Raw genomic sequence first — 13,732 nt, forward strand, 5'->3', positions numbered from 1 at the left:
TGCTCCTGCACGCTTCAGTGTTTTCCCTCTAAACACATACACTTCAGTTAGAGCTGCAGAACCCTGAGCTGCACAGGACCCAGAGTTCTCCATGTGTAGGATCTGTGCTGGAACTTTACCCCAAACTCACAGCCTTACAACATCAACAACAACATCATCAATAGTCCTAAACTAACTCTCAGAGTGGAACTTGAGAGATCTTTATTAACTTCAGTGTGTCCAGTATATATCTAAAAATAAACACATACAAGTTAACAAATAAATAGGCAGATAGATTTATACACAGATAAATAAACAAAATAAATGTGAATAAATAATTAATAATACTAAACAAGTAAAATTAAATGTTAAACAATTTTAAATAAATAAATAAAGATCGCATGTTTTCATGATGATGTTGATTATGTCATGTGTTTACATCCGCGTGCTGCCAAAACTCCGCCCGTGGGGGAAATGGGGTGGGGGGGGGCGTGGGAGCACACACACACACACACACCCTATAAGCTGGAGGTAAAGGCGCGCACGCGTGGGTTCTGTGTTGAAGATCCAGCGGTTGCGCCGTGCTCGTGGCCGTGGCCGTGTACGCGCGTGGGAGAACTCACACTGTTTTTTTCTCCTTCTTGCACGAGGACTTATCGGTGCGGCGATGGAAACGGTAATAACGCGGCAAATACCATCACAGTGTTAATTAAGGAGGAGCGAAAGTAGGAGAAGAGGAGAAGAAGAAGAAGCTGAGAGAGAAGAAATGAAGACGCACAGAGCGGAGGACAGAACATAGAGTGAGTGGACCAGCGCGCGCACACAGAACCTTCACATCGACCGGGGGGAGAACAGAAGATAAATACCGTGTTATATTACAGAAGAGTTTTAATTAAAAGGCAGAAGTGCGTGGATCAAGAGGAAGATGGGGTTCTGTTCAGGGTGCTGGATCTCTGTCATGTCTGCGCTGCTCGCGCTGCTGCTCATCCCACTGGACGCACAGGGTAAGAAATCTCTCTCTCTCTCTTTCCTTCTTTTTACTTCCCAAATCCAAACTGCTAATATGATCTGGCATGCACTTGACGTGAGACACGCAGGGCGTGAGACACACAGAGTGTGAGACACGCAGGGCGTGAGACAGTGACCTAGAACCCGCGCTGGAAAGCAGGACAGTCGGTCAGGAGGAATGCTAATGAAGCGCTGCTCATTTACACTCAGAGTGGACATGAGGAGGAGAACCAGACATCCAGAAACCAGGATGAACTCAAATCATGAGCATGACACTGCAGCTGTTACAGCGCGCGACGGCTTTACCGGGATTCTCCTGTTAACAGCGCGTGCGTCTTAATGCAGAGTTCCAGTTTCACCGCCATTTCACGCGCCTCGACTAAAGAGATTATCGACAATTAATCATGAGTCCAGGGTTCTGTTGCAGATCAGATATTCAGAGGAGCGGAGGGAGGGATGGAGGGAGGGATGGAGAGTGAAACCTAATGGAGCCCTGCACAAAGCGCCACTTTCTCACATTCCGACACACCGTCCAGCTTGTCCAGCAGCCTGGACATCTTCTCCCTCACACTGCCCTCCACTGCTGTGTTCCATGGGCTCTAGATCCCAACGCCTTCGTGTTCTAGAAGCTCCGTTGTGTTCTAAAATGTGTGTGTGTGTGTGTGTTCAGAATGCCAGCGCATTCTGTGTTCTGTTGTCTGTGCTCTAGATTCTTATTTGTGTTCTAGAACTGCAGTTTCTGTCGAGCTGAAGCTCCAGCTGTTTCTGTTCTTCGAGACGAGCCGTGTTTTTTGTTTTTTTCACACTGAGCTCCAGACCCACAATGCCTTTCTGTTTTATTTCTTTGGGTGTTTTTTTTGGTCATTAGCATATCGTTTTAATGACTCAAGTGACTTTTGATGAATTTTACAGAACCCACCTGCATGTCTGCTTTAGAACTTTAGAGCTCTCCTGCTCACAAAATGGTTCCCTGTGGCACTGTGGCACATTCCCACTGCAGTGAAGCCAAGCCTTTATTCCACATCCCATTCCGGAGAAAACCCGGTGCAGAGGATTGTGGGAGTGAGAGCGGAACCGAGCAGATAACTCCCTGTTCTGTTCAGTGTGTGTGTGGGGGGGTGGGGCGTGGGGTCTTCAGGAGAACCGAGAGTAAAAAGCGGGATCACAAAAACAACTGAATACAAGGGTACCACAGTGCCAGGTCTAGCAGTTGCATGATGTCGTTTTTTTGCATCAACCTGATGCAATGTATTGTGGGTTATCAGGAGTGGGCTTCGTTTTCAAGCAGTCTAGAAAATGGCAGAACTTGTGCACTTGATAGGTGGAAGGTTGTAAGTTCAAAGCCCAGGTCCACCAAGCTGCCAGTGCTGGGCCCCTGAGAAAGGCCCTTAACCCTCAGTTGCTCAGTTGTATAAACACAAGGCTGCATAATTAATGGGGTTCTGCAGAGATACAGGGTTCTGCGTTATATGTGTACACATTTTGTTGAAATGTTCACAGTCAGCTACCTAGTGCATGAAGCTAACGAAACCGACGATGACGTCACACCCGACTGGTTCTAACCCCACTCTGAGCTCGCGTGCACACCGCTCTAAACAGACCACGCGCCAGAACAGAACATTAGGCGCTCGTGCGGTTAGTGGACCAATGAGAGTACGTCTCTTCCCTTCCCCCTCCCTTCGTCGGTCCGTTTCCACGGCAACCGAGCGCCGCGGCTCTCTCGGTATGGGCGGTGATAATGACCGATCTGAGGGAAACGCTCCGGTTCTTATCAGGAATAAATTCGCGTGGTCTTCGAGGTGAAATGACACCAAAACCTCCTCGAATTTAACTTTAATCACACCTTATCCACGCGTGCCCGTGTTTTATTCGTGGGAAATGTTTAAGCAGAGCCCCCCCCCCCACTCTCCGCAGTGGTTCAGTCCTTTGTTCGGCGCTTTTTGATGGAGACAAAAGAGAAGAGGATGCTCAGTGCTGTCGGTGTGAAGGCCTTTTTTCGACGTTTTTTCAGTCAAATCCTTTTGTCTCGCGTGTTTATTGTCTTCCAGTCGACGTGCTCGTGAAATAAAAGAGATTTAAACGAAAGCTTATTAAGGTTTATTAATGAGTGATAAATGAAACTAAAATGAAATCATCATGTGCTTCTGATGATGTCAGCAGATCATTTCTGTCTTCATCTTGAATAGAGATATAGTTTTTTAGTATTTTTGTATATTTTGTGTAGTTGTGTATTTTGTGTAGTTGTGTATACTAAAAGTTTATATTTTTGTGTATTTTGTGTAGTCACATGTCAGTGTGCAGATTTCTAGATGTCCAGATAATAATGAAAGACTGTGACATTGACACCAGTGATGAAATGCAGATCTTGTGCTGCTGACCATCTCACCTGTCTCACCCATTTCACCTGTCTGTCTTCTACAGATGTTTTGGAACCTGCTTAGCATCTGGTTTGTTCTCTTGAAGCTCACACACACACTCACTGGCTTAAAGAGATGCACTGACAGCACTGATTCTGAGTCAGTGTGAGGGCTTCAGGCCAGAGGAGCACATCTGGAAGAATCTACTAGCGCTTTAGTGAACAGTTAGCAATCGTCGGTGCGAGTTTTTGGCGTGTTGCTATGGAAACGCTCGTTTCAGTGTCACTGGCTTTTGGTTTTGGACGCGTCTCTGCCGCAGAAAGAACATGAAGGAACATGACACTGATGAAGTCGTGTGTGCTGTAAAAAGATGTGTTTATCATGACCTGGACAAACTCAGGCCTAGGAAATGGTTCTGGAGGTGGAATGGGTTATGAGGGTGTGGCTTTCTGCAGAATACTAAAGGGCGGGGCTTAATTTACCTTTAGCCTTTACCTTTAAATATATACTGTGTATAATGTGTGTGTGTGTGTGTGTTCAAGTGAACTCTCCAACACTCATTTCATTATTCTGTCCATCTAGTGTGTGTGTGTGTGTGTGTCTGTGCCTCCTCATCCATACTCACCCTGAGCCAGTTCCCATGGCAACACATTTCTCTAGCGCAGCACCTGTTGATCAGTGAGGCGAAGATGAGAATGCGACTATTCACACACACACACACACACACACACACAAGATTAATTAAGATTTTTTCATACACTGTGTGTGTGTACAGAGCTGTAATTTTGGAGCAGTTTCAGTGTTGTTGAGGTTAACAGGTTAATTGTACAAAACTCTGATTTCAGAAAAAGTTTCCATGTAGAAGACAGCTTGTTATTCTGAAGCTAAGCACTCTGAAGCTACAGCTGAGGAACCCTGAGGAACCCTGAGGAGCGTGTGTGATGGCGTCTGGAGCAAAGCTAATGCTTTGTAGGAGTCCTCACATGTCTCTGTTTTACTGAGGAACTTCTATATTATTCTGGAAATTTTGTTCAGACTCAGGCAGTGTTCAGGTGTTCAGGTGTTTAGCGAGCGTTCCTGACTCCTTGTTTCCGAGTGAAACGGTTCTTTAGACATCTGTTAGAACTTCAGAAATCCTGTCTTATTCAATCTGAACTGGAACATTCATACACCACTGACAAGAACACACACATGCACTGGAGTTCACATGAAGAATTACACTAACTAGCGTTTACAGCCTGCTAGCAACCCATACTCATCACGCTCACCAGCGCCTCCTACAGCGTTCCTTCAGGTACACCAGGAAATATTCCTGATCCAGAGAAACAAAACATCATTATTTCCACCATCTTTATTTCTGACTCTCCTTCACTGTCATAATCATATAATAAAATTAAGCACTGTTCTCCAAAGCCTGCCTACTTCACTTCATCAAAGCTCCGCCCCCTGGTACTGTCCTGTCACTTAAGAAACTGCTGTTATTTTGTCACATCACAGTAACATTTTAGTGTTGAGTTTCGAACCCTCACACTCAACTCTCACACTCAAACTCTCACACTCAAACTCTCACACTCGAACCCTCACACTCAACTCTCACACTCAACTCTCACACTCAACTCTCACACTCGAACCCTCACACTCAAACCCTCACACTCGAACCCTCACACTCAAACTCTCACACTCAAACTCTCACACTCGAACCCTCACACTCGAACCCTCACACTCAAACTCTCACACTCAAACCCTCACACTCAACTCTCACACTCAACTCTCACACTCGAACCCTCACACTCAAACCCTCACACTCGAACCCTCACACTCAAACTCTCACACTCAAACTCTCACACTCGAACCCTCACACTCGAACCCTCACACTCGAACCCTCACACTCAACTCTCACACTCAAACTCTCACACTCAAACTCTCACACTTGAACCCTCACACTCGAACCCTCACACTCAAACTCTCACACTCAACTCTCACACTCAAACTCTCACACTCGAACCCTCACACTCGAACCCTCACACTCAAACTCTCACACTCAAACTCTCACACTCGAACCCTCACACTCGAACCCTCACACTCAAACTCTCACACTCAAACCCTCACACTCAAACTCTCACACTCAACTCTCACACTTGATCTCTGACACTCGATCCCTCACACTCAAACTCTCACACTCGATCTCTCACACTCAAACTCTCACACTCGAACCCTCACACTCAAACTCTCACACTCAACTCTCACACTCAAACTCTCACACTCGAACCCTCACACTCAAACTCTCACACTCAACTCTCACACTCAACTCTCACACTCAAACTCTCACACTCGAACCCTCACACTCAAACTCTCACACTCAACTCTCACACTCAAACTCTCACACTCGAACCCTCACACTCAACTCTCACACTTGATCTCTGACACTCGATCCCTCACACTCGATCCCTCACACTCGATCTCTCTCAATCGATCTCTCACACTCGAACTCTCACACTCGATCCCTCACACTCGATCTCTCTCAATCGATCTCTCACACTCGATCCCTCACACTCGATCCCTCACACTCGAACTCTCACACTCGAACCCTCACTCTCGAACCCTCACACTCAAACTCTCACACTCAAACTCTCACACTCGAACCCTCACACTCGAACCCTCACACTCGAACCCTCACACTCGATCTCTGACACTCAAACTCTCACACTCAAACTCTCACACTCGAACCCTCACACTCAAACCCTCACACTCAAACCCTCACACTCAAACCCTCACACTCAACTCTCACACTCAAACCCTCACACTCAAACTCTCACACTCAAACCCTCACACTCAAACTCTCACACTCAACTCTCACACTCAAACTCTCACACTCGAACCCTCACACTCAAACCCTCACACTCAAACCCTCACACCCGAACCCTCACACTCAACTCTCACACTCAAACCCTCACACTCAAACTCTCACACTCAAACCCTCACACTCAAACTCTCACACTCAAACCCTCACACTCAAACTCTCACACTCAACTCTCACACTCAAACTCTCACACTCAAACTCTCACACTCAAACCCTCACACTCAAACTCTCACACTCCAACTCTCACACTCCAACTCTCACACTCAACTCTCACACTCAACTCTCACACTCGAACCCTCACACTCAAACTCTCACACTCAAACCCTCACACTCAAATTCTCACACTCGATCTCTCACACTTGATCTCTCACACTCAAACTCTCACACTCAAACCCTCACACTCAAACTCTCACACTCAAACCCTCACACTCAAACTCTCACACTCAAACTCTCACACTCAAACTCTCACACTCAAACCCTCACACTCAAACTCTCACACTCAAACCCTCACACTCAAACTCTCACACTCAACTCTCACACTCAAACCCTCACACTCAAACTCTCACACTCAAACCCTCACACTCAAACTGTCACACTCAAACTCTCACACTCAAACCCTCACACTCGAACCCTCACACTCAACTCTCACACTCAAACCCTCACACTCAAACTGTCACACTCAAACTCTCACACTCAAACTCTCACACTCAAACCCTCACACTCAAACTCTCACACTCGAACCCTCACACTCAAACCCTCACACTCAAACCCTCACACTCAAACTCTCACACTCAACTCTCACACTCAAACCCTCACACTCAAACTCTCACACTCAAACCCTCACACTCGAACCCTCACACTCAAACCCTCACACTCAAACTCTCACACTCAAACTCACACACTCAAACTCTCACACTCAAACTCTCACACTCAAACCCTCACACTCAAACTCTCACACTCGAACCCTCACACTCAAACCCTCACACTCAAACTCTCACACTCAAACCCTCACACTCAAACTCTCACACTCAAACCCTCACACTCAAACTCTCACACTCAACTCTCACACTTGATCTCTCACACTCGATCTCTCACACTTGATCTCTCACACTCGAACCCTCACACTCAACTCTCACACTCAAACTCTCACACTCAATCTCTGACACTCGATCCCTCACACTCGATCCCTCACACTCGATCTCTCACACTCGATCTCTCACACTCAAACTCTCACACTCGAACCCTCACACTCAACTCTCACACTCGAACTCTCACACTCGATCCCTCACACTCGATCTCTCACACTCGATCTCTCACACTCGAACCCTCACACTCAACTCTCACACTCAAACTCTCACACTCGAACTCTCACACTCTCACACTCGATCTCTCACACTCGAACCCTCACACTCAACTCTCACACTCAAACTCTCACACTCGAACTCTCACACTCTCACACTCGATCCCTCACACTCGATCCCTCACACTCGATCTCTCTCAATCGATCTCTCACACTCGAACTCTCACACTCGATCCCTCACACTCGATCTCTCACACTCGATCTCTCACACTCGAACTCTCACACTCGATCCCTCACACTCGATCCCTCACACTCGATCTCTCACACTCGATCTCTCACACTCAAACTCTCACACTCGAACCCTCACACTCAATCTCTGACACTCAAACTCTCACACTCAACTCTCACACTCGAACCCTCACACTCAAACTCTCACACTCAACTCTCACACTCAAACCCTCACACTCAAACTCTCACACTCAAACCCTCACACTCAATCTCTCACACTCAAACCCTCACACTCAAACCCTCACACTCAAACTCTCACACTCAAACTCTCACACTCGATCTCTCACACTCGAACTCTCACACTCGATCCCTCACACTCGATCCCTCACACTCGAACCCTCACACTCAACTCTCACACTCAAACTCTCACACTCAATCTCTGACACTCAAACTCTCACACTCAACTCTCACACTCGAACCCTCACACTCAAACTCTCACACTCAACTCTCACACTCAAACCCTCACACTCAAACTCTCACACTCAAACCCTCACACTCAATCTCTCACACTCAAACCCTCACACTCAAACCCTCACACTCAAACTCTCACACTCAAACTCTCACACTCAACTCTCACACTTGATCTCTGACACTCGATCCCTCACACTCAATCCCTCACACTCAAACTCTCACACTCAAACTCTCACACTCAAACTCTCACACTCAACTCTCACACTCAAACCCTCACACTCAAACTCTCACACTCAAACCCTCACACTCAAACTCTCACACTCAAACTCTCACACTCAACTCTCACACTTGATCTCTGACACTCGATCCCTCACACTCAATCTCTCACACTCAACTCTCACACTCAAACCCTCACACTCAAACTCTCACACTCAAACCCTCACACTCAAACCCTCACACTCAAACTCTCACACTTGATCTCTGACACTCGATCCCTCACACTCGATCTCTCACACTCGATCTCTCACACTCGATCTCTCACACTCAACTCTCACACTTGATCTCTGACACTCGATCCCTCACACTCGATCCCTCACACTCGATTCCTCACACTCGATCTCTCACACTCGATCCCTCACACTCGATCTCTCACACTCGATCTCTCTCAATCGATCTCTCACACTCGATCTCTCACACTCGAACTCTCACACTCAAACTCTCACACTCAAACTCTCACACTCGATCCCTCACACTCGATCCCTCACACTCGATCCCTCACACTCGATCTCTCACACTCGATCTCTCACAATCGATCTCTCACAATCAAACCCTCACACTCAATCCCTCACACTTGATCACTCACAATCAATCCCTCACACCCGATCACTTAAATTCGACCCTCACACTCAATCCCTTGCGATCAATCCTTTATACTTGATCCCTCACAATCAAACTCTCGATCCCTTAAACTAGATCCTCGAACTCGATCCCTCACACACTTGAACCTTCACATCCAAAACCTTCACGCTGGAACCCTCACACTCGATCCCTTACAATCGATCCCTTACACCTGATCCCTTACAATCAAACCCTTACACTCAATCTCTTAAACTAGATCCTCGAAATCGATCCCTCACACACTTAAACCTTTACATCCAAAACCCTTACACTCGATCCCTCATACTCGATCCCTCAAATTCAAACCCGTACACTCGAACCCTCACACTCAATCCCTCACACTCATACTCGAACCCTCACACTCAATCCCTCACACTCATACTCGATCCCTCACACTTGATCCCTCAAACTTGAACCCTTACACTCGATCCCTCAAACTTGAACCCTTACACTCGATCCCTTACAATCGATCCCTTACACATTATTCCTTACACATTATTCCTTACAATCAAACCCTTACACTCGATCCATTAAACCCGACCCTCACACTCGATCCCTTGTGATCAAACCCTCAAACTTGATCCCTCACCATCGATCCCTCACACTTGATCAGGGTTTAATCAGAAATCATGACTTTCGATGTTGTGATGAAGACCAGAATCACAGTGGGAAATGAGCACATCAGTGTTTATCATAACTCTGACATCTGGATTGTTGCTTGGTCTCAGTGTGTGTGTGTGTGTGTGTGTGTAATGAACTAGGGGTACGCCTCTGTTACAAATCAAAGTGCGACCCTCTGAGAGAAATCAGTGGTACAATGACGCCTTTGTGTCGCCCCTCACAGAGCGCTCCAGCGAGGCCCCTGCTTTTTCACGCCTTTGTGCGCAGCTCTGTGAGATTTGCTGGACGAGGATGGAGCGGTGAGATGGTGGATCCTGAGCTGCCTGCTAAAATCCACTCTGCTTACTCTTCAAACAAATATTCATGAGTACAGGAAGTGACATCACTGTTATAACCCATTAGTGGGTTCGAAAGACTAGAAGAAGCATGACTCGGCTGAGGGCTTGATTTAGTGAGAGAACGTCCAGATTTATAATCAGCACCACGTTACTGAGCTGCTGGACTTCACTCTGATGGGAACATGGGAAATGTCCAGAAAAGACAGAGTGAAATGAGACGCCTGGACATCCGCTCCACCATCTGTAGCTCACATTTTAATCTCAACATTATAAACCACATCACCAGGCTTCAGTTAGCCTCTTTAATTATTAACACCGGTGTAGATTAGCATTAGCCTAGCATTAGCTTGAGGTCGGTGTGGAAATCTTCACAGTCGCTTCAGAAACAACGTTCATCTAAATAACCGCTCAGTGATGAACATCTGAATCACTTAAATGCTCAAGCCCCAGCTTTCATGGTTTAGGCCACACCCCTAAGCTGAGTCTAATGCTGGTGTTGAATGACACAATCTCTGTGATCTTCCAGTTTTTTCTCTCTGTGACTTTCTCCTTTTGTTTTTTTTACTGAGGACATGTCTAACTGATCGCATATTTTGGACTTGTGTGAACGGCTCTTTTGGATTAGATGTTCTTTCTGAAGATACTGATGATAGCATCAGCCAAATTCATCATTTTGCAAAACTAGAAAGAGGCCGAAGACCACGATAGCTGTGAGAAGTCCTCATCTCACATCCTGTAAATAAAACATTCAATAATTACCGCTAGGTTTTATTCTTCTCCTCTATCTTCTCCCAGTTAGTCACAGCTCCTTTCCTCATAACGTGGTCATTAGCATACGCGTCTCACTGAGGTAATTAGCCTGAGTGACACAAAGTAAAAGACACGCTGGAGTAAAAACCTCAGAGATCTCATTTTATTAGACGTGTCACTGGAATATTATCTCTCAGATTCACGGACTGTAATGAAACCCAGAGCAAACACGTCTGGACATTTTTGGTCCTTCTGGAGACGGAGAACTTCCTGCTGTCACACACTTATCATCTGCTTTTAATTTAAAGAGCTGAATGAGATGGACACATTCCTGATTCCAACACTCACAATTTGCTGAAGCTGTTGGAGAAGACTGAGGCACACACACACACACACACACACACAGAGGCTTTTCTTTTATTTTACATGTCAGTATACTGCAGAAAGAGTGCTGTATGTACATGTTGATAGGAACTGGTCAGCATGAGCTCATGAGCATGATGTTAATTCTCAGAATTTGTTTGAGTGTGAGAATTTGTTGTACTGTTCTCATTACCTATTTGAGTTGCCTTCCTCGATTGCGACTAACTTCACCTCCTTCACCTCCACAGCTAACTCTGTGCTGAGAAACATGACCGAGTCTGCAAACTCCACCTCTGTGGCAGCAGGAAGTGAGGGAACAAAGCTGGATGAGGAGATGTCCAAACCAGTCAGCAACATGTTCCTCATCCTCCGTTCTGGACGCAAGCCCAGAGATGGAGGGGAGCTCGGAAGTGGACTTCAGGAAGATGAAAATCCTCTGACCTCCACACCGTCCCCTACAGAGACGATAACTGAGGACCAAAAACTCAGCCCTGACTCTGCAGAGACTGACCATCTTCTACCCGAAGTGCCAAAAAAGGATCTTCCTAGCATGTCCACTAAGAGCCACTGGGATGAAGATAAAATGGAGTATGCGCTGTTAGATTTGGACACGACTCAAGACTCGGACCTGCACCATCGGGAGCCTCCGACTACAATGACCCCATTCCCGTCCCATTCCCCGTCCCATACCGAGTTCCTCACAGTGGATTTCCTCGACACCAGATCCCGTGGTAATGAATTCGTCCCTCCGTCTCCTACAGCCCATGAGCTTCAGGGTCGCGACCCCACCTCTTGGGCAATGCCCAACAATTACGAATACCTCACTGTCTCTCCCTCCTCAGAAGAAGACACCACCAAACCCGAAGAGTATGACGAGGATCTGACCACCACACCTCCACCACCTCCACCCAGGACCTTCCACCCTCACATCCCAAACCCCTTTATCCCTGCTCAGGAAAGAGATCCACCCACTAACCATAAGAAACTGGGGAAGAGCAGCAGTGCTGGGTGTCACGTGGGTTCTGTGCTCGTGAACGGAACCTGCAAGTCTCAGTGCGATACCATGCCGAATTACTGTTTCAACGGAGGTCAGTGCTTCGTGCTGGAAGGAACTGGAGTCTTCTGCAGGTAAGAAAAACCCACTCAGGAGCACAGACATGGCTAAGTCTAAGATCAGCATCTGGATGATGGTGAATAATAAATTCCTGATAAATTTAGAGAACATCCTGGAGTGACAGGAGCACAGACATTTCATGTCACAGCAACCGCAAAACAAAACATTTATACACAACTTTATATGTCCATAGAGTTGTGGTAGTTGTTCACATTGACCTTGTTGGCATTGTCCAGTCATCTGAGTGAGCCTCTTCTCCACTGAGGATCTCCACTGCAGCTGTCCAGTCTCATGCCGTGTGTATTGTGCCTCATGTCCGTTGTCTCGTGTCTTGTGTCTGTTGTCTCATTTCTTGTGTCTGTTGTCTCATGTCTTGTGTCTGCTGTCTCGTGTCTTGTGTCTGCTGTCTTGTGTTGTCTCATGTCTCATGTCTGTTGTCTCATGTCTTGTGCCTCATGTCTGATGTCTGTTGTCTCGTGTCTCGTGGGCGTGGACTCATCTTAACTCACTCCATCTGGTTTGAAACCTGATCAGATTTCCTTCACAGAATTTTAGGTTTGCTTTTGCCAGATGTTAACTTCAACTGCTGCCCCACCCACTGGATCCTGATGTCACTGGATCATTGGTTCCAGAACAGCAGGTTTATGGGACTGGAATGTTTTTTCTGGTAGAAATTTCAGACTGGAGGCAGTGTGTCGGTGGAGAAGTCATGTGACCGAGGAAACCTCCTAACTTTAAAAGATATGTGTAGGATCAGGCGAGAAGAAGTCTCGGTCTTCTCCAACGAATTGGGATGTTCTTCATGTAGATTCTGCTCCTTATAGGACGTGGGCTTGGTGGAGGACAGAGCCTGCGTCATGGACTGAATAAAGTCTCCAAGTGTTTTGTGGATGCTTTATAAGGAAACTTTATTAGGAAACTTAACCTCGCTGCCAGAGCCGAGAGAGCTCCTCTGTTTAGCTCAGAGTCACGTGAGTCACGTTCAGGCTGAGCTGCAGATATGCTTCATGGGGCTGCTTTGTTTTCGTCGCTCTGCAGCCGGTCCTGCTTACAGAAGAAAATTCATAAATGACACAATGCTCTAAAAACAAGACCTTAAATGGAGTAAGGTTATGAAGGCTCATAGGTGATGCTGAGATAAATCTGAAGGACAGATGGATCCAAACTCCACTTCCTTTAGCTGAAAATGCGCTTTATCACTTTTCTTCTTAAATGTTTTGATTGTCACTCTGACAAGTGACCAATCATGCAAATCATGTTAGCTTTCATGTTTTGTGAGCATTGCAGTTGTGCTAACTCCCTGATGTTAGCAATCGTTCTTAATTTACTATATATAGCATCTCGGCCTTGCTTATGTGAAGAGCAAGCTTGAGAAGTTTATAGCTACCAGTTTAGCGTTAACGTAACTGCATGCTATTTTTATGAACCAGAAATATAAGATACACA

The 13,732-nt window shown here is 46.4% G+C and overlaps 1 protein-coding gene across 7 annotated transcripts in view; it reads left to right on the plus strand.

Moving 5' to 3' along the window:
• The first annotated feature begins 487 nt into the window (after positions 1 to 487).
• Positions 488 to 13,732, plus strand: part of cspg5a (chondroitin sulfate proteoglycan 5a) — a 28,324-nt gene continuing 15,079 nt past the window's right edge. For 6 of the 7 annotated variants that reach the window (XM_058376490.1, XM_058376492.1, XM_058376493.1 and 3 more), the window contains exons 1-2: positions 488 to 983; positions 11,421 to 12,300. In XM_058376490.1, the coding sequence (XP_058232473.1) occupies positions 905 to 983; positions 11,421 to 12,300 (959 nt within the window). In that variant the 5' untranslated portion in view covers positions 488 to 904. The remainder of the gene's footprint in view (positions 984 to 11,420; positions 12,301 to 13,732) is intronic. The other variant, XM_058376495.1, reaches the window with a different exon arrangement.

This window comes from Hemibagrus wyckioides, linkage group LG23 (assembly GCF_019097595.1).
Source record: "Hemibagrus wyckioides isolate EC202008001 linkage group LG23, SWU_Hwy_1.0, whole genome shotgun sequence".
In the NCBI taxonomy this organism is placed as follows: Eukaryota; Metazoa; Chordata; class Actinopteri; order Siluriformes; family Bagridae; genus Hemibagrus; species Hemibagrus wyckioides.